We start from the raw sequence: 22,377 nt of genomic DNA, 5'->3' as shown, positions 1-22,377 counted from the left end.
CCCAGAAGTGTGTACTCTACCATGTGTTTTTCTTGTGCATATGTTTGAAGATTTCCATAATAAAAAGTTAAAAATAGATTCGATGATATATGTATGTAAGTATCATAATCCAGCGATTAAACAGAGGATCCTTCTGTCTGCTCTGTGGCTAGTTAGTAGAAAAATGATGGAATTGGGAGTGCAATATCCAAATGCTCTGATGGAAACAACCAGTCAAGGGATGGTGACCTGGCTCAGGAAAGGAGGTGGAGTGGCCGAGGCTGCACACTGGCTGGAGGCACCTGGGGAACCCAGCGCAGATGCCTGAGCACCTGACATGCTGGGGGTGAATGAAGGCACATGCTGGCAAGTGTTTTTATGTGATTCTGATCCCTTCCTACATGGGCCTGTCACAGCTGTGGGCAGGCGGTTCCTGGTGGCTGCCTGGTGGGGTGGGCCTCCCCAGAGAGGGAATTAGAGCTCAGGTTCCCCGCAGTGTGGTATTTCCCCGGGTGGGGATGTGTATTTCTGCGGTGTTTGCAAATTGTGACTTCTGTTTATGCATTATTTTAGGGATCAGCATATGCCAGTTCATTACCATATCTTGTAAAAAACACTTATCCATGCCCTCCTTCCAACATCTCTTCTGTGGTTTGTGTGGTATAATTTTCTGCGAAAGAAGGTTTGCACCTTGTCAGAAAGGAGTCAGCTTCCTCCTGGTATTTTTGCTTCAACCCTGAATGCTGAAGGAAGCTCTTTGACTTAGACTGGCACATTAAAAGAAAAAAAAGAAAAATGGAAGGGGAAAAAAGATCCCTTCTCATTGCAGAAATAATGTATGCTGTTAAGCATTTTCAAAAAATAATTCAGAAAGATTGAAACAAATGGTGGTCTGCCCACAGTGACATTATTGAGAAACAACCATTGTTAATAATTTGATATAGTCTTCTAGCCCCTTTTCTATTCAACTTTACATACTATTGGGTTTTAGGCTCTCTGAGTAGGCATGTTAAATAGGCCCTCTGCTTTCCTGCAGAGAGAAAGAGTCTGTGTAAAAATCAGAAACATTCTTCTGAATGATACAGAAAGAACATTCAGTAATAGTTTTTCCATTCAGTTTTTGCCAGCTGAGAATGTTTGGAATGTCAAGAATTTTCCTCTACCACTTGCCTCTTTGTTTGAATCCAAATGGGCCTCTGGATATGTTTTGGCTTCTGCTCTTGACAGTCCATACAGGGGTTCTGTGGGAGGGCGAGAATTTCTCACTGTGTGCTGGCACCTGAGACAGACCAGCATTGGTCTGCGCTGAAGTAACTCACCAGGGACAGAGCGTTCTGTGAAAATCGTAATACATAACCAATCCCTGCAAGTTCCTGGGGCTGATGCCAGAGCATTCTGGCTTGGATAATTCTCACCAGGAGAGGCAGAGCCCAGCTGGAGCCTGTCCTTGTTTGGAAACTTCGTGTATTTGCCACCACTGCTCATTCTTGACTTGTAGAATTTTTGCTGCTAGGAAATTTATGATGCCACAAACCTGCATTTAAAGAATTTTTGCGTGAAGCAGACTGGGTGGTCTGAAGGATTAGGAGATTTCCTGGAGTAATACTTTCCACTGCGTGCTGAGTGGTGTGCTAGTGCGTGCGAGCATACACACACACGCACGCACACATGTGCAAACACACACATGATAGGAAGAGGAGGTTTGTGCTGCAAGTAGGGAACTCAGAGGAATCAAGAACAGGGCAAGGGAAGGAGGTTCCATCCAGAGCCTGTCTTACCTAGGCCGCGAGTGTCTTACTCTGTGTCATCACAGAGCTGGAAAGACCTTAGCCATCACCACTGACCCCACAGAATATAAAATACAAAAACCAGAACAGAGCCAGGCTCAGCTTTCCAGACTTTATTAAATCTAGAGCTCTTCATGGTCCTCAGGTGAGTTCTGAGCATACTAGGTCCCTAAATATTAATAAATACAGCTTGAAAATATGGAAAAAATATTTGGGAATTCTGCAACTAAAATAAGTAGGTTTCTGTACTATAGAAATTTTCAGACCTTCAGTGTGCTAATAATACTTTGTAAGCCTCTAGGGAATTATTATTATATGCAATGTCCCTTGAACTTATTTGGCCAAGAAACCTTTTTTAATTTTTAGTATTATTAATGTACAATTACATGAGCAACATTCTGCTTACTAGACTCCCCCTATTATCAAGTCCCCCCCACATACCCCATTACAGTCACTGTCCATCAGTGTAGTATGATGCTATAGAATCGTCACTTATCTTCTCTGTGTTATACTGCCTTCCCCATGTCCCCCAGACTACATTATGTGTGCTAATCATAATACCCCTTTATCCCCCTTATCCCTCCCTTCCCACCCATCTTCCCCAGTCCCTTTCCCTTTGGTAACTGTTAGTCCATTCTTGGGTTCTGTGAGTCTGATGCTGTTTTGTTCCTTCAGTTTTTTCTTTGTTCTTGTACTCCACATATGAGTGAAATCATTTGGTACTTGTCTTTCTTCGCCTGGTTTATTTCACTGAGCATAATACCCTCTAGCTCCATCCATGTTGTTGCAAATGGTAGGATTTGTTTTCTTCTTATGGCTGAGTAATATTCCATTGTGTATATGTACCACATCTTCTTTATCCATTCATCTACTGATGGACACTTAGGTTGCTTCCATTTCTTGGCTATTGTAAATAGCGCTGCAATAAACATAGGGGTGCATCTGTCTTTTTCAAACTGGGCTACTGCATTCTTATGGTAAATTCCTAGGAGTGAAATTCCTGGGTCAAATGGTATTTCTTATTTTGAGTTTTTTGAGGAACCTCCGTACTGCTTTCCACAATGGTTGAACTAATTTACATTCCCACCAACAGTGTAGGAGGGTTCTCCTTTCTCCACATCCTCACCAACATTTGTTGTTGTTTGTCTTTTGGATGTTGGCCATCCTTACTGGTATGAGGTGATATCTCATTGTGGTTTTAATTTGCATTTCTCTGATGATTAGCTATGTGGAGCATCTTTTCATGTGCCTGTTGGCCATCTGAATTTCTTCTTTGGAGAAGTGTCTCTTCAGCTTCTCTCCTTATTTTTTAATTGGCTTATTTGCTTTCTGTTTGTTGAGGTGCGTGAGCTCTTTATATAATTTGGATGTCAAGCCCTTATCTGATATGTCATTTATGAATATATTCTCCCACACTGTAGGATGTCTTTTTGTTCTACTGATGGTGTCCGTTGCTGTACAGAAGCTTTTTAGTTTGATATAGTCCCACTTGTTCATTTTTGCTTTTGTTTCCCTTGCCCGGAGAGATATGTTCATGAAGAAGTTGCTCATGTTTATGTCCAAGAGAGTTTTGCCTATGCTTTTTTCTAAGAGTTTTATGGTTTCATGACTTACATTCAGATCTTTGATCCATTCTGAGTTTCCATTTGTGTATGGGGTTAGACAATAATACAGTTTCATTCTCTCACATGTAGCTTTCCAGTTTTGCCAACACCAGCTGTTGAAGAGGCTGTCCTTTCCCCATTGTATATTCATGGCTCTTTAATTGTATATTAATTGACCATATATGCTTGGGTTTATATTTGGGCTCTCTAGTCTGTTCCATTGGTCTATGGGTCTGTTCTTGTGCCAGTACCAAATTGTCTTGATTACCGTGGCTTTGTAGTAGAGCTTAAAGTCAGGGAGCTTAATGCCCCCCACTTTATTCTTCCTTCTCTGGATTGCTTTGGCTATTCGGGGTCTTTTGTCATTCTATAGGAATTTTAGAACTATTTGCTCTAGTTCATTGAAGAATGCTGTTGGTATTTTGATGGGGATTGCATTGAATCTGTAGATTGCTTTAGGCAGAATGGCCATTTTGACAATATTCTTCCTATCCATGAGCACAGGATGTGTTTCCATTTATTGGTATCTTCTTTAATTTCTCTCATGAGTGTCCTGTAGTTTTCAGAGTATGTCTTTCACTTCCTTGGTTAGGTTTATTCCTAGGTATTTTATTCTTTTTGACGCAACTGTGAATGGAATTGTTTTCCTGATTTCTCTTTCTGCTAGTTCATCATTACTGTATAGGAATGCAACACATTTCCAGGTATTAATTTTGTATCTGGCAACTTTACTGAATTCAGATATTTGATCTAGTAGTTTGGAGTGGATTCTTTAGGGTTTGTTATGTACAGTATCATGTCATTTGCAAACAGTGACAGTTTAATCTCTTCCTTCCAATCTGGATGCCCTTTAGTTCTTTGTGCTGTCTAATTGCTGTGGCAAGGACCTCCAGAACTATGTTGAATAAAAGTGGGGAGAGTGGGCATCCTTATCTTGTTCCTGATCTTAAAGGAAAGGCTTTCAGCTTCTTGCTGTTAACTATGATGTTAGCTGTGGGTTTATCATATATGGCCTTTATTATGTTGATGTACTTGCCCTCTATACCCATATTGTTGAGAGTTTTTTTCATGAGTGGATGTTGAATTTTGTCGAATGCTTTTTCAGCATCGATGGAGATGATCATGTGGTTTTTGTCCTTCTTTTTGTCAATGTAATGGATGATGTTGATGGATTTTCGAATGTTGTACCATCTTTGCATCCCTGGGATGAATCCCACTTGATCATGATGAACGATCTTTTTGATATATTTTTTTTTGAATTCAGTTTGCCAATATTTTGTTGAGTATTTTTGCATCTATGTTCATCAGGTCTGTAATTTTCTTCTTTTGTGGGGTCTTTGCCTGGTTTTGGTATTAGACTGATTTTGGCCTTGTAGAATGAGTTTGGAAGTATTCCCTCCTCTTCTACTTTTTGGAAAACTTTAAGGAGGATGGGTATTAGGTCTTCAGTAAATGTTTCATAAAATTCAGCAGTGAAACCATCTGGTTCAGGCGTTTGGTTCTTAGGTAGTTTTTTGATTACCAGTTCAATTTCTTTGCTGGTGATTGGTCTATTCAGATTTTCTGTTTCTTCTTGGTCAGCCTTGGAAGGTTGTATTTTTCTAGGAAGTTGTCCATTTCTTCTAAGTTATCCATTTTGATAGCATATAATTTTTCACAGTATTTTCTCATAACGCTTTGTGTTTCTGTGGTATCCATAGTGATTTTTCCTTTCTCATTTCTGATTCTTTTTATGTGTGTAGACTCTCTTTTTTTCTTGATAAGTCTGGCTAGAGGTTTATCTATTTTGTTTATTTTCTTGAAGAACCACTCCTGCTTTCATTGATTCTTTCTGTTGTTTTATCCTTCTCAATTTTATTTATTTCTGCTTTAGTCTTTATTATGTCCTTCCTTCTACTGACTTTGGTCCTCATTTGTTCTTTATTTTCTAGTTTCATTAATTGTGAGTTTAGACTATTCATTTGGGATTTTTCTTCTTTCCTGAGATAGGCCTGTATTGCAATATATGTCCCTCTTAGAATGGCCTTCGCTGCTTCCCATAGATTTTTGCAGTGTTGAATTATTGTTATCATTTGTCTCCATATATTGCCTGTTTTTTTTTATTTGGTTATTGATCCATTGATTATTTAGGAGCATGTTATTAAGCCTCCATGTGTTTGTGGGCTTTTCATTTTCTTTGTATAATTTATTTCTTGTTTCATACCTTTGTGATCTGAGAAGCTGGTTGCTACAATTTCAGTCTTTTTGAATTTACTGAGGTTCTTTTTGTGGCCTAGTATCTGATCTATTCTTGAAAATGTTCTGTGTGCACTTGAGAAGAATGTGTATCCTGTTGCTTTTGAATGGAGTGTTCTGTAGATGTCTGTTAGGTCCATCTGTTCTAATACATTGTTCAGTGCCTGTCTCTTTGCTTATTTTCTGTCTGGTTGATCTGTCCTTTGGATTGAGTGATGTGTTGAAGTCTCCTAAAATGAATGCATTTGCATTCTGTTTCCTCTTTTAATTCTGTTAGTATTTGTTTCACATATGTAGCTGATCCTGTGTTGGGTGCATGGATATTTATAATAGTTATATCCTCTTTTTGGACTGACCCCTTTATCCTTATGTAATGTCCTTCTTTGTCTCTTGTTACTTTCTTTGTTTTGAAGTCTATTTTGTCTCATACAAGTACTGCAACTCCTGCTTTTTTCTCTCTGTTGTTTGCATGAAATATCTTTTTCCATCCCATTCTGTGTATTTCTTTGGGTTTGAAGTGAGTCTCTTGTAGGCAGCATATATAGATGGGTTTTGTTTTTTTATCCATTCAGTGACTCTCCATCTTTGGATTGGTAATTCAGACCATTTACATTTAGGGTGATTATCAATAGGTATGTACTTATTGCCATTGCAGGCTTTAGATTCGTGTTTCCCAAAGGTTCAAGCATAATTCCCTTACTATCTAACAGTGTAATTTAACTCACTTCGTTTGCTATTACAAACACAACCTAAAGATTCTTTTTTGTTTTTTTTCCTCCTTTTTCTTCCTCCTCCATTCTTTGTATGTTATGAATCATATTCTGTACTCTTTGTCTATCCCTTGGGTGACATTTATTTAGACTTAGGAATACTTCCATCTATGGGAGTCCCTCTAAAATTCACTGTAGAGGTGGTTTGTGGGAGGTAAATCCTCTCAGCTTTTGCTTATCTGAAAATTGTTTAATCCCTCCTTCAAATTTAAATGATAACCTTTCCAGGTGGAGTATTCTTGGTTCAAGTCCCTTCTGCTTTATTGCACTAAATATATCATGCCACTCCCTTCTGCCCTGTAAGGTTTCTGTTGAGAAATCTGATGATAGCCTGATGGGTTTTCCTTTGTAGGTGATCTTTTTTCTCTCTCTAGCTGCTTTCAAAAGTCTTTCTTTATCCTTGATATTTGCCGTTTTAATTATTATATGTCTTGATGTTGTCTTCCTTGGGTCCCTTTTGTTGGGAGATCTGTGTACCTCCATGGCCTGAGAGACTTATCTCCTTCCCCAGATTGGGGAAATTCTCAGCAATTACCTCCTCAATGACACTTTCTATCCCTTTTTCTTCTTTTTCTGGTACCCCTATAATGTGAATATTGTTCCGTTTGGATTGGTCACACAGTTCTCTCAATATTCTTTCATTCTTAGAGATTCTTTTTTCTCTCTGTGCCTCAGCTTCTTTGTATTCCTCTTCTCTAATTTCTGTTCCATTTACCATCTCTTCTACTACATCTTGTCTGATTTTACATCCCTCATTTATATGTTTCATTTCAGATATGGAATTTCTTAACGATTGAATCTCCTTCTTAAATTCATTCCTGAGTTCTTGAATATTTTTCTGTATCTCCATACGCATGTTTATGATTTTTATTTTGATCTCTCTTTCAGGAAGAGTGGTGAGTACAGTTTCATTTGGCCCTTTTTTCTGGGGTTTGTGAGATTTTGGTCTGAACCAGGTTCTTTTGACATTTCATATTTTTGTGTGGTGCCCTCTAGTGCCTAGACGCTCCAGTCTCTGGAGCTGCTCAGCCCCTAGAGTGAGGTTTGGGGTCATAGGGGAGCAGAGCTGGTGCCTGGGGGGAGGAAATATCTCTTTCCTGACTCCCGTCTGCCATGCCTGTCTCCAGTATCAGAGCCACTGGGCCAATCACACAGGTGTAAGCCTCTGTGCTTTGCATCTCTAGCTGTTGTAGGCTGGGCCTCCCTCTGACTGCCCTGATGCCAGTGCAGTGACTGCCAGTTTGCGAGCTGGTGCTGTCAGGCCAGGAGAAAGGCTCAGCAGACTGCGTATCACAGTGAGGGGCCTCAGAGCTGAGTAGCCAGCCAGGGGGATGGAGCACCTGAAGCTCCTGAAAGTTCCCAACCTGCTGGGCAGAGCGCACCCAGACAACCTTGTCCCCCTATCCCTTCTCCCGCGCAGCAAGCTCCTTGCAAACCCTGCCCCTTCAGCAGCCCTCTTGTCGCTAGGAAGCCTCTCAGACCGCCTGCATTTCCCTTGTCCCAGAGCGGCTGGGTGTGGATCTCATCCTCCACAAACAGCCGGTATCTGTCTCTCAAGCACTCTGTCTGTCCCAGCTCCCCATCCTCCAGAGCACCACACAATGTAGGTCTGTGTTCCAAAGCAGATCTCCAGGGCTAGGTGTTAAGCAGTCCCAGGCTTCCACCCTCTCCCCACTCCATTTCTTTTCCTCCTGCCAGTGAGCTGGGGTGGGGGAAGGTCCTGGGTCCCGCTGGATCAAGGCTTTGGTATGTTGCCCTGTTTTGTGAGGTCTGCTCTGTTCATGATGTCTGTATGCAGTCTGGTTCAGCCTTCATTCCTGTTGCTCTTTTAGGGTTAGTTGTATTAACTATATTTTCACACTATCTGTGGTTTTGGGAGGAGTTCTCTGTCTCACCTCTCATGCCACCATCTTGAATCTTCAGCACTGCCTCCCAAGAAACCTTTTTTCTAAAACCACTTCAAGGGCACAGGGCTCTGCAGAAGGGACTTGGGAAATACTTAACTATGCCATCTTGCCTCATGTGGCATTGTTTATATTTTCAGAAACTTGAGTTTAATTGCTGCCCATTAGATGGTTAAGCCAAATTTGTGTTTCCTGTCTTCAGTGGTTAGATATTGAGGTTGGTTCCAATTTTTCAGCCTTACTGATAATTCTAGAATGCATTCTGGTTACTTTGTGACCATCTCTGATTATTCGTTTCAGAGGTGGAATTATTGAGTCAAAATGTCTAAACATTTTCAGAACTCTCCATATACATGGTCCAGTTGCTTTCCAGAAAGGTTGTGCCCACTTATCCTTCTGCTGGTTGCTGAAAGTGGAGGTAGGGTTAGTATCCATCTGTGGAAGGTGAGAAATCTGAGAAGCTTGAAGACCATTCCCTTCCCTCTTATCCTGTGCACAGCCAGCAATTAAAAAACAGAGTCACACACACTAATGACTTACACAGCCATTTATTTTGAGGGGACATACTGACTTTTCACAAATCCCTATGCTTCTTCTAAATAATTAAATGTCACCTGAGCATTATCTGAATACTTTAATTTGGTATTCTAGATGCTTTGTTGGATAGTTAGGGAAGAAGAGGTTTTCAGTTGGTTTCTGTTGTGCTGATTTTCAAAGAGCCTTGCAAGATGAGATTTTTAAAAGTTGTGTCAACCTCCTGGGATTGTGCACTTTGTTTTTAGAAGAATCTTATATGTGAATTTTTCATCAGTCTTATTTCTGACCCCACGGGAAATGAGTTATGTAGCTTTGAGTATTGAGGCCAATTGTGCTGCTTTGTTTTATATTTATATGGGGAAAAGTATGCACATTGTAGGTTAGAAGTGATTTACCTTTATGTCCTCCACAAATATTATCCTTTGGTCAATGCATTATTGGGTTTTGGAACTGAGATGTGAACTTCTAACTCATTAAAACTCCCAAGTCCCCGGCAATGAAGTCATTAAATGGTTTCACCAACAGATTTATTTCAAAATGATTCCATTTGGAGGAAGGAAAGAACAAGTAATGCATTATATACAAAGGTCTATTCAATAATTAATGAGACCTGTACTCCAGTGATCATTTTAAATTCAGTTCATGGTGTTACAGCTAAAAATGAACTCTGTCTTAGATGTCCACAATTTGCTCTTCTTTGTGCTAGGTCCACAAGTATCTTGATTTTTGAGATATAAATTTTGTATCTGCTTGATGTGTTTAAGTGGACCTTTCTAATATGGAGGCGATTTTGAAAAGAATGGGTCTTTTATGTAATTGGGACAAAAGGACACTTTATATGCATTCCTTACCCTTTGCAAAGCAGGAATGTTTCAAAATACATTGCATTTTCCTCCCTTTGGGCAGGAATTCTGATTTTGTTTTCTGCATGTGGAGGGAATTGCCAAAGGATGGATTAAAAATAGATTTATTGATGCCTGACAATTACAGCAAGCCCTGTTAGGCAGTTGGTGGATATGGAAAGGCTCACATGGTAAATGGCTTGCTGTCCTCCAGTGAGTCCTGGCGAGCGACCAGGGCCCTTCAGGGGGAACTCCTGGGTTCATCCTGAGTTCCATTCAACGCATTCCCTTTTCTGGAAGCCGCAGAGGCACCAGAGCCATTTTTCTTTAAGGCGGAGGCATGCACACAGACCCTGAGCTGGTGAAGAGCAGACCCCTTCCTTCCACACCCCTTTGCTGTGCCTGATTCTTCAGTGCTCTGGAAGGGAGAGCTCAGGAGTGATGTGCTTCAGATTTCCAAACAGGCTCCTTTCAATTTGGCAAGCATTTATTCAATGATAAGTACTGGGCAGGAAATAAAAATGAATGAGTGATGGCTTTTTTGTTTGCTGAAAAAGCTTCAGAATCCATCCTTCCTGCCTTGCTCACCCCTCCTCCACTCCCCAGTAAAAATGGCTGCTTTTCTAAAACTTAAAGGCCATTTTATTTACAAAAATCACTGAAAAAGTTAAACATACAGGCTCTTATCATATATAAGTATCATAAGGAAAGTGTACACATCACTAAAAATTTCACTGTTAACATTTTGAGAAACATGTTTTACTGACACAGACACATTTTACCCTGAATAATATGCTCTTCTGAGGCTAATTTTTTCATTTAACAGAATGTCAACGATACCTTCTCTTATAAATAAAAGTCCTCACTATCATTTTAATGGTTGCAGAATATACCACTATATGTATAATTTCTTTATCCATTCATTGATGGACACTGAGGTTGTTTCCATGTCTTGTCTGTGGATAATGCTTCAGTGAACATGGGAATGCAAACATCTCTTTGAGGTACTGATTTCATTTCATTTGGGTATATACCCCAAAGGGGAATTGCTAGATCATATGGTAGTTATATTTTTAGTTTTTTGAGGAACCTCCATACTGTTTTCCATGGTGGCTGCACCAATTTCGATTCCTACCAATAGTGCACAAGGGTTCCCCTTTTCTCCACATCCTCACCAGCACTCACTGCCTTTTATTTACTTATTTTTGGATAACAGCCATCCTGTCAGGTGTGAGGTGACATCTCTTGTGGTTTTGATTTGCATTTCCCTGATGATTAGTGACACTGATATCTTTTTTTGAAGTTTTAGAATACATTCCCACATGGTGTATGAGAGTGCCTCCCTTCCCAAATACACACCAACACTGGACATGAGAAATCTTTTTGATATTTAAAAATTAATACATACCTTATCATTGATTTTATTTTCATTTATTTTACCATTGTTGAGCATGTCTAAAATTATTTATTGGCAATTTATAACTCTCCCTCTGTGATTTATTTACGTATATCCTTTGTCTGTGTTTCTATTGAACTTTTTCTGATTTTCAAAACCCTTCCATGATGTATTCTTCAAATATATTCAAAGATATACTCTTCAAAATATACAAAAAATGTGTACGTATCAGAGTAATTATCTATCCTGCTTAGGGATAAATGATTCTAGAGACCAGTGAGATCTGCTTTGTTTACATTTGGGAGTGAAGCTCGCCTATCTCCCCATGTGTTGTGACCAGAGGGACAGCAGCCACCCAGACCTGAGGGTGGGTTGTCGAGGTGCCCGTGCTCTGGTGTCCCTCCTTAATGGCTCAGCCAGGGTCATGTGATCTCTGCTAGTCTCCTGTTATTCTCCCCTTGGCAAACATCTTTTTTTACCACTGTGTAATTCTAATGAGATTGCCCTGGGTTAGTCATATTTGATAAGTGATGAGCAGTAGAGGAAAGAAAATTCACAGGAGAGCAACATTTAAAATAAAATTTAGTTTGGCCTTCGCCCAAGAGTGAGTTTCATGGTCTGTCAACCACAAGTGTATGTGCAGTCAAGGAGGAAATTTTATTGCCTAATATGAACCCTGGGAAAATTCTAGGGGAATTCAGGAATCCTATAAGGATAATGTAGGATAAAAATTTTATATTTAATTTGGGGTTGCATTAAATATGTTCACTTTGGCTTCAAACTATTCATTGTCCAACAGTTTCATTCACTGGCTCCCATGTACTACCGTGGATCTGCTGCAGCTGTCATAGTATATGATATTACCAAACAGGTAAGAATGTTTGTTCCCTTTATACTTAGAAGTAGATGCCCTATATGGTGATTCTTTGCATTAGAAAGACAAAAGCAGAGACTTTACTGCTCCAGTCTTGACAATAGCCTGGAAGGAGATTTCACTGTATGGTGGTCAGGAATAATGAATACTATATATTGAATTTATTTCACCTATATGTAGAAAAGCATTTCAAATTTATCTGCTAAGTTAAATAAGCAACAATGATCATTCATATTTAAAATTGACTATCTATAGGGACAAGTTTATGCCTGCTAGTGCTATTCTCCAGAATATCAGCTTTTTTAGGAAAGGAAAATTATTTTTAAGTTCTGTACATTTTATAATTATGGAATATTTATTTCCTATTCATGTTTCAACCACAGTCCTTAAAATGCCAAGGATAATGTTTCTGCATGTACAGCGTGTTTGCCCGAATATAATAAACATATTTTTAGTTACCACGATGAGGATCTAGGACATCTGTCAGCATGTCGCTGCAGTGGTTTGCTGACATTTTTCTTTCCACTCCTGGAGTGCTGACTCAGGGTGTGGAACTACTAGTTTAATGATCCATCACTTACTATCCATGTATTCCTGATGATTTCTGTGCTGACTGTCTTGGCTTGCTTCCTGGAGAATGGCTCTAAGTCAAGGGCATAAAGGAAAACAGGACTCTGAAGTGTGTGTGTTTATTTTTTTTCTCTTTTTCTTTCCTGAAGTAAGCATGGATATTGTCTTAGTCCTGTGACTTGGTCCGTTTTTGTGTTGAGTCAGGCTATAATTTTAAGTTAATGTTGTTTATAGAAGAAAATGACCAGTATGATTTTCTTAGCTTCAAAAAATTTTTAGTTTTAGGAAAGGAACTTCTATGGCTATCTAAGTATAATTAGCTAATATTAAATTTTGTGCCCAGATAGGGGTAATATGTTAAACTATGTGAGTCTCCTGAAAAATGTTTTCCTTTTTTAAATATGTTGGTTTTGTTCTTCTACTTGAAATATTATATTGGTGGATCTCTCCAATGATTGATTTACACTTTTGGTTTAGGATTCATTTCATACCTTGAAGAAATGGGTGAAAGAACTGAAAGAACATGGTCCAGAAAACATTGTAATGGCTATTGCTGGAAATAAGTGTGATCTCTCAGATATCAGGTAAGAAGCATGAAATATTTTGTGGTTAATATCCTCCATCGCTGAATGCCCATGTGTAAAAAGCTGTCATGCCTATGTTATGTGTGCTCTGAGTGTAATTGAATCAATGATCATTCTCTTGTGGTTAAGGTGGTATTATACAACCACAGTAGAGGTAAGGGAAAAGAATAGGGAAATGCAAGTTTTATGGACCACTGAGCAATGACTATTAAAACCAAATCTCCTATACAGGGCACAGTAACATTCTGACTCTAGATGTCTTTCCGTTGAATAGTTTTATTATTTTTATTGTTGCCTTTCCATTATTGTTGTCATTACTACTATCACCATTTTAGTAACATTTTCATATGGAAAGGCAGATTAGAATTCTTAACATTCTCCATAGCATCCCTGTTTGTTTTAGTTCTAGACTTTAGCTTCAGGGTGAAGTCAAATCTATGTAATCTCACACTTTTGGTCTAAGATCTGTATGTGATGCATCATACATGAACACTTTGGTTTCTCCCAGAGACAGATTGTTGAACTTCCTTTACCTGGAGAGAGGTCTGTAGGGACCTAGGCCACATGGGCTAGAGATTTGATGACAGCTTTATATAGCTTGATCAGCTAGCTGTTTTTACTAAATAAAAATGTTGCAAAAAAGGAAATAGTGAATTTATGTTGTCCCCATTCCCATGGTTAATTATCAGCAATTCCAGTAGTTAATTTTCGTAAAGATGACACCATGCTTCAAGTTCTGCTAATCCAAATGTGATTAAGCCAAAGTTTAATGAACAATGAAAATAGATCTTTCAAAAGCTCTTAACATGGCCTTTGACAACTTGCTCTGTTTCTTTGGGCTTTCAGAAGTTTTATATCACGTTACATCAGGTTGGTTTATAATAACAGCCATAAACACCACTTAGTCTTTTGTTTTTCTGGGGGCTCGACAAATCTTTACGTTTCCTGGACTTAGTTCAGATCTCTACCTTCTTTACTGTAATCCTCAAACAGCTTGCTCGTCTAGTATTGCTAGCAGAATCCCTTTAACCTTTGTCATGGGAGGGTGGGGGTGGGGAGAGAGTCTTTGATGAGAGAAGGTGCTATCATCTGACACCATGGAATTACCGCAAAGGTGCGACTTTGGGTGAAACTAAGCCTTGTATGTCGTGGGAGAGCTGGTGGACTAGAATTTAAGCAGAAAATGATTTAAAGGTGAATGGAATTAGTCAGGACTCTTGGTGACATGGAACTGACACTTAATTGAAATTAATTTCAGGAAAAAGGGGAATTTGTTGGAAGGTACTGGTAAAACCTTTTTTTTACCACATGGTTAAAAAAACAGGGCTTCCTTTAGCTCTGGTATTTGATATGTTCTGTCTTTAGTCTCTGGAAAGATGTTGGCTTGGCATTCTCTTTGTTTCTAGTCTTAATTGCCATGAAAGGACTTCCCCACATCATCACAAGGCATTTGTGGCCAAGGCTGGGGATCTGAATGGTACAAAATGATTTTTGCCACTATAACCATAGGAGAAGGAGGGTGGGTGGTCTTGAAGAGAGAAAGTGCCTAGGAAAGTACAGCCTGGCCAGACAAAACATGTATGCACCATGTGGGTTTAGCTGCCAGCACCTGAAGACATACCATTTCTCAGGGTAGAGTTCACCTGTTATACACTGGTGTGGCATTCTCCTTAGCATGCGTTCTGATTTGTGCCCAGCCAATTCCTATATATACAGTTTCCAAATGCCCCAGCTAACACAATTTATCCATCTCACTTCAACTAAATTCACTCACTGCTGCTCCTTTCCCAATGGGAGACAATCCAAGACACCTGGTGGTGACATCATTGGACCACTGTCCCACGAGTCCAAGTTCTTTGGTTAATACCCTTTCCCCTCTAGGTTGGTCTCTGTGAAGTCTGCATGTGGCTTCCTGAGATCTTGCAGCTGTGATTTAAAGAGTGGGATATATACATTTTGTTACACACGAAGTTATTTTAGATGGTACTTGTTACTGTATCTTGCAGCAAGGAAATAATTCCCTTTGCAATTTTTCTTTGAATGTCTGATTAAGTTAGAGAGAAAGACTACTTTGATTAAGTTAGAGAGAAAGACTAGTTTGATGCTAGTAAATTTTTAATTTTAAAGCATTTATTCTATAATTCAAAATTTCACTGTATTTGTAAATATATTCTACTGAGATAATTTTGCATACTGTAAAATCCACCTGTTTTAAGTGTATAGGGCAATGAACTTTAGTATATTTATAGAGTGGTACAGTCATCATCACATCTAATTTTAGAACATTTCCGTCACTGTACAAAGAAACATCATGCCAATTTACAGTCATTCCCAATCTCTGTCCCCTTCTAACCCTGGCAACCACTAGTCTACCTTTTTGTTTTTACAAATTTACTTTTTTGGACATTTTGTATAAATGGAATCATGCAATATGTGTGGTCTTTTGTGACTGGCTTCTTTCACTTAGCATGATGCTCATCCATGTTGTAGCATGAAGTAGTAAGTACTTCATTCATTTTTATGGCTGAATCTTTTTCCATGTGGATATCTAATTTTCAGCATCATTTTGAAAAGATAATTTTTCCAATTGAATTTTCTTGGCATTTTTGTAAAAAAATTAATTGACCATAAATGTAGTCTTATTTTGGGGCTCTTAATTCTTTTCAGTTGATCTATTCATCCTATGTCAACACCACATTATTTTGATTGCTATAGAGTTATAGTTTGAAATTGGGAATTGTTAATCTTCCAATTTACTTCTTTTTCAGGATTGTCTGACCATTCTGGGTCCATTAGATTTCCATATGAATTTTAGGATCCACTTCTCAATTTCTGCAAAAAAAGGCAGCTGGAATTTTAATAGGGACTGTTGAATCTTTGGAGCAATTTGGAGATTATTTCCAATTTAACAATGTCAAGTCTTCTAATCCATAAATACGATTCTTTCCATTTTAGTTATTCTTTAATTTCTTTTAGCAATGTTTTATAATTTTCAGTATACTAGTCTTACATTTCTTTTATTATCTATTCCTAAGTATTTGACTTTTTCTTGATATTATTGTGATTGGGATTGTTTGGTAATTTCATTTATGTCATGTTCATTGCCAGTGTATTCACGATTATGTTGTCTGTGGATAGAGACAGTTTTACTTCTTCCTTTCCAATCTGGGCGCCTTTTATTTCTTTTTCTTTTCTAGTTATTCTTCCTGGATCCTACAATACAATGTTGAATAGAAATGTTGAGAGCAGACATTGTTGTATTCTTTCTGATCTCAGGGCCAAAGCATTTAGTCATTCTCAGTAACTGTGATGTTAGCTATATGCTTTTTTATATAGATCTGCTTTATCAGCTTGAGGAATTTCCCTTTTATTCCTTGTTTACTGAGTTGTTTTTTAAATCATGAATGAATTTTGGATATTGTCGAATGCTTTATCTGCATATTTTGAGATGATCATGTGGGTTTTATCATTTATTCTGTTAATATAATATATTACATCTGTTGATTTTTGGATGTTAAACTAGCCTTGCATTCCTGGGATTCCATGATGCACAATCCTTATTATATGTTGGTGAGTTCATTTTGCCAGTATTTTGTTGAGGATTTGTATGTCTTTATTCATAAGGGATATTAGTCTGTAGTTTTCCTTTGTCTGGTAATGTCTTTGGTGTTAGTATCAAGGCAATTCGACCTTACAGAATGAGTTGATGAGTGTTCCCTCCCCTTTGTTTTCTAGAAGAGTTTATGAAGCACTGGTGTTAATTCTTCTTTAAGTGTTTGATAAAATCACCATTGAAGCCATCTGGACTCAGGCTTTTCTTTCTGGAAGACTTTAAACTACTAATCAGATCTCTTTACTTGCTATGCATATACTCTGGTTTTCTATTATTTCTTGAGTTTGAGTAATTTATGTATTTTTAGGAATTCATCCATTTCATCTAAGTTATCAGATTTGTTTGTGTGGCTCATAGTATTTGCTTATAGTTCTTTTCATTTCTGTAAGATTAGTAATGACATCTACTCTTTCATTCCTGATTTTAGAAATTTTAGTCTTCTTTCTATTTCCCTGTAGAATTTGTTGATTTTTTCAAAGAATCAAAATTTAGTTCCACTGATTTATTTCTATTGTTTTTCTGTTTTCATCTATGTCCTCTCTGTTCATTATTTCCTTCCTTCTGTTTGGTTTAGGTTTACATTGCTCCTCTTTCTCTAATTTTTTAAAGTAGAAGGTTAGCATATTTATTTAGGAGAGAGAGAGAGAGTGCAGGCCGAAGGTTAAGGACCTTCTGCAGACAACTGTATATAGCTAGAATTTAACTCTATTTTGTCTTTATTATATTATTTTTTATAATTACATTCTTTTTATGACAACTGGCACTAGTGTTACATTTGTTATAGGGATATAAAATTATTTCAAAATATTTAAAAAGTTGATTTATGCACATGACATGATTGTCTACAAAGAAAATCCCAAGGAATATACCAAAAAACTCCTAAAACTAATAAGTAGGTTCAACAAAGTTGCAGGATACCAGATCAACACAGAAAAATAAGTGACATTTCTATATACTAAAAATGAATGTGCAGAAACTGAAATTAAAAACACAATACACTTTATAATTGCTCCAAAGAAAATGAAATACTTGAGTATCTACTTACCAAAACATATACAAGATCTGTATGCTGAAAATTATAAGATCTTTATGAAAGAAATCAAATAAGACTTGAATAAGTGGAGGGACATACTGTGTTCATGAATTAGAAGTCTTAACATAGTAAAGAAGTCAGTTTTCCCCAAATTGATCTGTAGGTTTAATGCGGTGCCTATTACCAATTTAGCAAGGCTTTTTGTAAATATAAATAAGCTTATCCTAAAGCTTATATGGAAAGATGTAGGCAGTAGAATAGTGAAAACAGTATTGACAAAGAAGAATATAGTGGAAGAGTTCACTCTGTCCTATATTAAGACTTACTAGATAGCTACAGAACTCAAGACAGTATGGTATTAGAGTAAGATGGACACACAGGTCAATGAAACAGAACAGAGAACCCAGAAATAAATCCACACAAATATGTTCAACTGATTTTTGACAAAGATGAAAAAGCAGTTCAATGGAGAAAGAAGATATCACCCAAGAGAATATCAAGATGGTGAGCAAAGGAATGAAAAGATGTCCAATCATGATCAGATTGGTCAGAGTGGCTAAAATAAAAAAGAGTAATAACCCCTATGCTGACGAGGATGTTGAAAAACTAGATCACTCATCCATTGCTGGCATGGATGTAAAATGGTTCAGTTACTCTGGAAAACAGTTTTACAATTTTGTTTAAAGCTAAATATGCAATTACCATAAGCCCAGTGGTCACACTCTTGGGTATTTTTGCTAGAGAAATGAAAACTAACACCAAACCTGCACATGAATCTTCATAGAAGCTTTATTTGTAATAGCTCCAAACAGGGATCAGCCCAGATGTCCTTCAAAAGGTGAATGTCTAAACAAGCTATGCTGCAGCCACACCAGGGAATACTACACAGCAATAAAAAGAAACAACTTCTGATACATGCAACTTGGATGAGCCTCTGAGGGAATTATGCTGAGTGGATAAAGCCAATCCCAGAAGTTTCATAGTTCTGATTCCATTTACATGATATTTTGAAGTGAAAACATTTTAGAAAGAGAGGACATATTAGTGGTTTCCAGGGGCTTATGTAAAGGGTGATGTGGGCAGGGGACAGGGAGGAAGTGGGCATGGCTATAAAAGGGGCAGCCAGGGATGCTTGTGGTGTTGGAACTGTTCAGTGTCTTTTTGGTGGGGGTATAAATGCAAACCTACACAGGTGCTAAAATTGTGTACAACCTGACTACACACATATACACTCTCTCATACACACAATGTGTACCAGTAAAACAGGGTAAACCTAAGTAAGATAGAGTGTATCAATATCCATATCCTATTGTGATATACTGTATTTTCATAAAATGCTACAATTCAGGGGACCTGGGCAAAGTGTACAAGGAACCTCTTGGTATCATTTCTTACAGCTACACATGGATCTGTAATGATCTCAATAAAGATTTTAATTAACAAAAAGTTGGTTTAGATAAAAATAAGTAAATATTATATGGGTATATATGTATATCTATACATATCCCTCAACCCTTACATATATTATATCTGATTGACAAAGGTTTTATAAACACAGTAGGCCAATTGATGAATTTAATGCTCTTCAGCACACACAATATACAAAAGAAAAACAGGATAACTTACAAAACTCTCTTTTAGGAAAGCAGGGGAGGGGAAGCCTAATGTATTGGTCCTTGCCCAAGAGTATCAACTGTCCCGCACTAGACAGGAATAGTCTGGTAAATGACAGGGGCTGTGAGCCTCATGGGCATTTGCTGTTGCCCCCTTTCCATGGCAGTGGAATCAGGTCGTTGGTCAGCCAGTCTGGCTGCTCCAGATTCTGCCTGCTGGTACAATTTTTCTGGGGAGTTAGCCAAATCTCTACACCCAGACCTTATTTAGAGCTTGACCTTCTTTTACTCTAATCTTAAAACACTTGGCTCCTCTGTAATTGCCAGAAGACTATATTTTATTTTTCACTGGGGCTAGAGAGGGACAATATGTAGATTTGGCACGTGTGTTTGTGTGTGTGTGTGTGTGTGTGTGTGTGTGTGTGTGTGTGTGTGTGTGTAGGTGGAACCAATCTCATCTAACAGACTTTGGTTGTGTAAACTTGTAATCCTTAAGAAGAGCTATACCTGGTATACTTTGAGGGTGTCCTGGAATTTATGTGAAATTAACTCCCTGAAGTGTGCATCAGAGTGTAGAAGAGCTTTATAGAGGATATGCCATCAGGTTAGCATGTTTCATATCTACACACGTTCCAGAAGATGGCATGAAGAGTGAAGAGTCCCCAGAGTGAAGGCATTCCAAGGTGTCTGGTCAGGTGAAGGCAGGACTTCTAGTTTGGACTTGCATTAGGACCCTCATTTTGGTGAGAGATTTTCCTAAATGTCTTGAAGAATTCTAGACAGAATCTCCTTGTGCTCAGGTTATTGTGAAATTGAGTAACATGTCGTGTCTCTGAGTCTGAGGCAGGGAAACTAACTGGAACTGGCAATGTTGAGTTTGCACACAGTAGGTGCCCAGTGGACGTCATTTCTTTCCTGCCACTTGTGTCTGTCTCCAGTGAAGATGTGCCTTGGAGAGAAGTTCTGATCACAGCTTCCAAGGAGGACAGTGTGCAGTTCCTGAGAGGCCTGGGAAATGTCCCTGCCGTGTGCTGATGCTGAGGTTGGAATGGCCCGGCTGGGGTCATTTAGGGACATACAGGATGGAAAGAAAATATGAGAACCTCCACTGAGCTGATCATGCAGGACTTGATACAGCCGATTTGAAGCATGTGGACGGCTCAGAGCAGAGAGCGTAAATGGTGAGGTGTGGCCAACCCAGGGGGAGGAGCTGATGTGAGGGCTGAGCTGCCGAGGGGCCTGACTGAATGAGTAATGTGTGGTATGGGACTCATTCCCCGTGGTTCTGAGGAGGGCAGATTTGGCCTGGGGTCTGGCTAGAAAAGAAACCTCCGAAAGTCTGGGAACCCACAGAGACTACATGGCCTGTCCTGGGCTTGGCAGGGAACTGGGGCAAACAGCTTTGTGAAAAAGGAAATGGGTCACCTAGCTTCCGTGACTTTAAAAATTCTATGAACATAAGAATCACAGAGGTCACTTGTTAAAAATGCAGATTCCAGGATCTGGCTCCTGAGATTCTGGTTCCATAGGCAGGAGCCCATGGGGATATATGCGCTTTTAAAAAGTGATTCCTTTACAAGTGGTCCAAGGGCCATGCTTGGCAAAGCTCTGCTGTAGGTGATGGGAGTGGATGGCAAGGAAGAATGAAGACATCCTGGAACCAGCTGGGCATCTGCCCAGGTCTCTGACTGCAGGGCACGCCTGTGGGGCCTTCCCTCTCATCCTGAGTTCATGGAGAAGGGAAACCCTGGCTCACCACCTTTCAGGATCCAGGAGTAGTGTCCCTCACCACGTGAGCCTTCAGAAGCACTTTGAGCCTCCTCAGCCCCTCTCTCTAGCATCTCACACTGATCGTTATCAGGAGAAAAGATGCAGTTGGGTTGGTTTGTCTGCATCTATCTGGCTCCCCTTGGGGCCAGCCAGCCCCCTGTATTCAGCTACCTCCTGGAAAGGGGACTCCCTCAGATCTGTCCTGTGCTTGGGGGCCTTAGCTGGACAAGGGATTAAGGTCACCTGGCAGTGGTGATTCCGTGAGAGGGGCTGCAGGTATTTCAGGAACCATCTACTTTAATCAGCAATGGGGCAGGATCCCCCAGATGTCAAGGACAGAGGAAGAAGCTATCTTATTGAGACAGGGACCATAGATGTAGTCAGAGTAGGGTGAGGGCCTCCAGAGGGGGCAGGGCAGGATATCTGCAGTCAGAGCAATGTAACTACATGCAAGGAAACCCCCCCTGCTAAAACTCTATGTTAAACATTGAGCTCTGGAATCATTCTTCAGTGAGATCAGTTAATGTTCCCCAGATAAAGAAGAGTAGCACATGTTTTGTTATGCTAATCATTTGTAACCATGTGTAAGATTCACTTTAGCATGCTAAAAGGCCCAGGCCTATGTGCTGTCTTTCCTCCTTCAGATCTGACAAGGTGATTTTGCAAACTGAGCAACTAACTTAGCATGCAGACCCAGCTGTAGACGGCATGGTAAAAGGCAGGAAGAATTCCATCTTAAAGACAAGATTGCATTTTAACACCCAGGAAGTTCAAGAGGCAAGATTCTTTAGCAAGTAGACAACACCTCAGCCCATCTTGGGGGCTGGGCAGGCAGCCTTTTGATATGCTCCCAGACCAAGGCGCCAGTGTCCCAGAGAGAAATCAAGGCAGGAAATTCCTTACAGTTAAGTTAATTTTTAATATTCAGGGACCACTTAACAAGTCCCCACCCCTAAGTTTTTTCATGTTCTCGAAAAATCCTCAACTGCCTATAAAACCCCCTAGACAACACACCACTACGGACTCTCTTGTCCCCTCCTGGTGTGAGCCGGGAGCTCTGTCCTTTCACTTTATCTCTAAATAAAATCCTGTACCTTGCTCTCCTACCTTGACTGTTTGTGAAGCTCATTCTTCGGCTCCGCAAACAAGAACCCCAGCATCACTATCTTGCCCTGACCCTTATGCCAGAACTACCCCGTTCACATTTCCCCATCAGCCTTGCAAGTGGGCTTGACCGGTAGCCGTTATCATAAGTATTTTCTTGGG

At 39.3% G+C, this 22,377-nt stretch overlaps 1 protein-coding gene across 3 annotated transcripts in view; it reads left to right on the top strand.

Annotated features, from left to right (window-relative positions):
• The window catches only part of RAB31 (RAB31, member RAS oncogene family), a 132,175-nt gene that overhangs the window by 65,287 nt on the left and 44,511 nt on the right, over window positions 1–22,377 (top strand). For all 3 annotated transcript variants that reach the window (XM_036880700.2, XM_057504040.1, XM_057504039.1), the window contains exons 4-5: window positions 11,854–11,925; window positions 12,976–13,082. In XM_036880700.2, coding sequence (XP_036736595.1) covers window positions 11,854–11,925; window positions 12,976–13,082 — 179 coding nt within the window. The remainder of the gene's footprint in view (window positions 1–11,853; window positions 11,926–12,975; window positions 13,083–22,377) is intronic.

This window comes from Manis pentadactyla, chromosome 6 (assembly GCF_030020395.1).
Source record: "Manis pentadactyla isolate mManPen7 chromosome 6, mManPen7.hap1, whole genome shotgun sequence".
NCBI lineage: Eukaryota > Metazoa > Chordata > Mammalia > Pholidota > Manidae > Manis > Manis pentadactyla.
The sequence above is the reverse complement of the archived record's forward strand: the minus strand, read 5'-3'. Positions and strand labels throughout refer to the sequence as shown.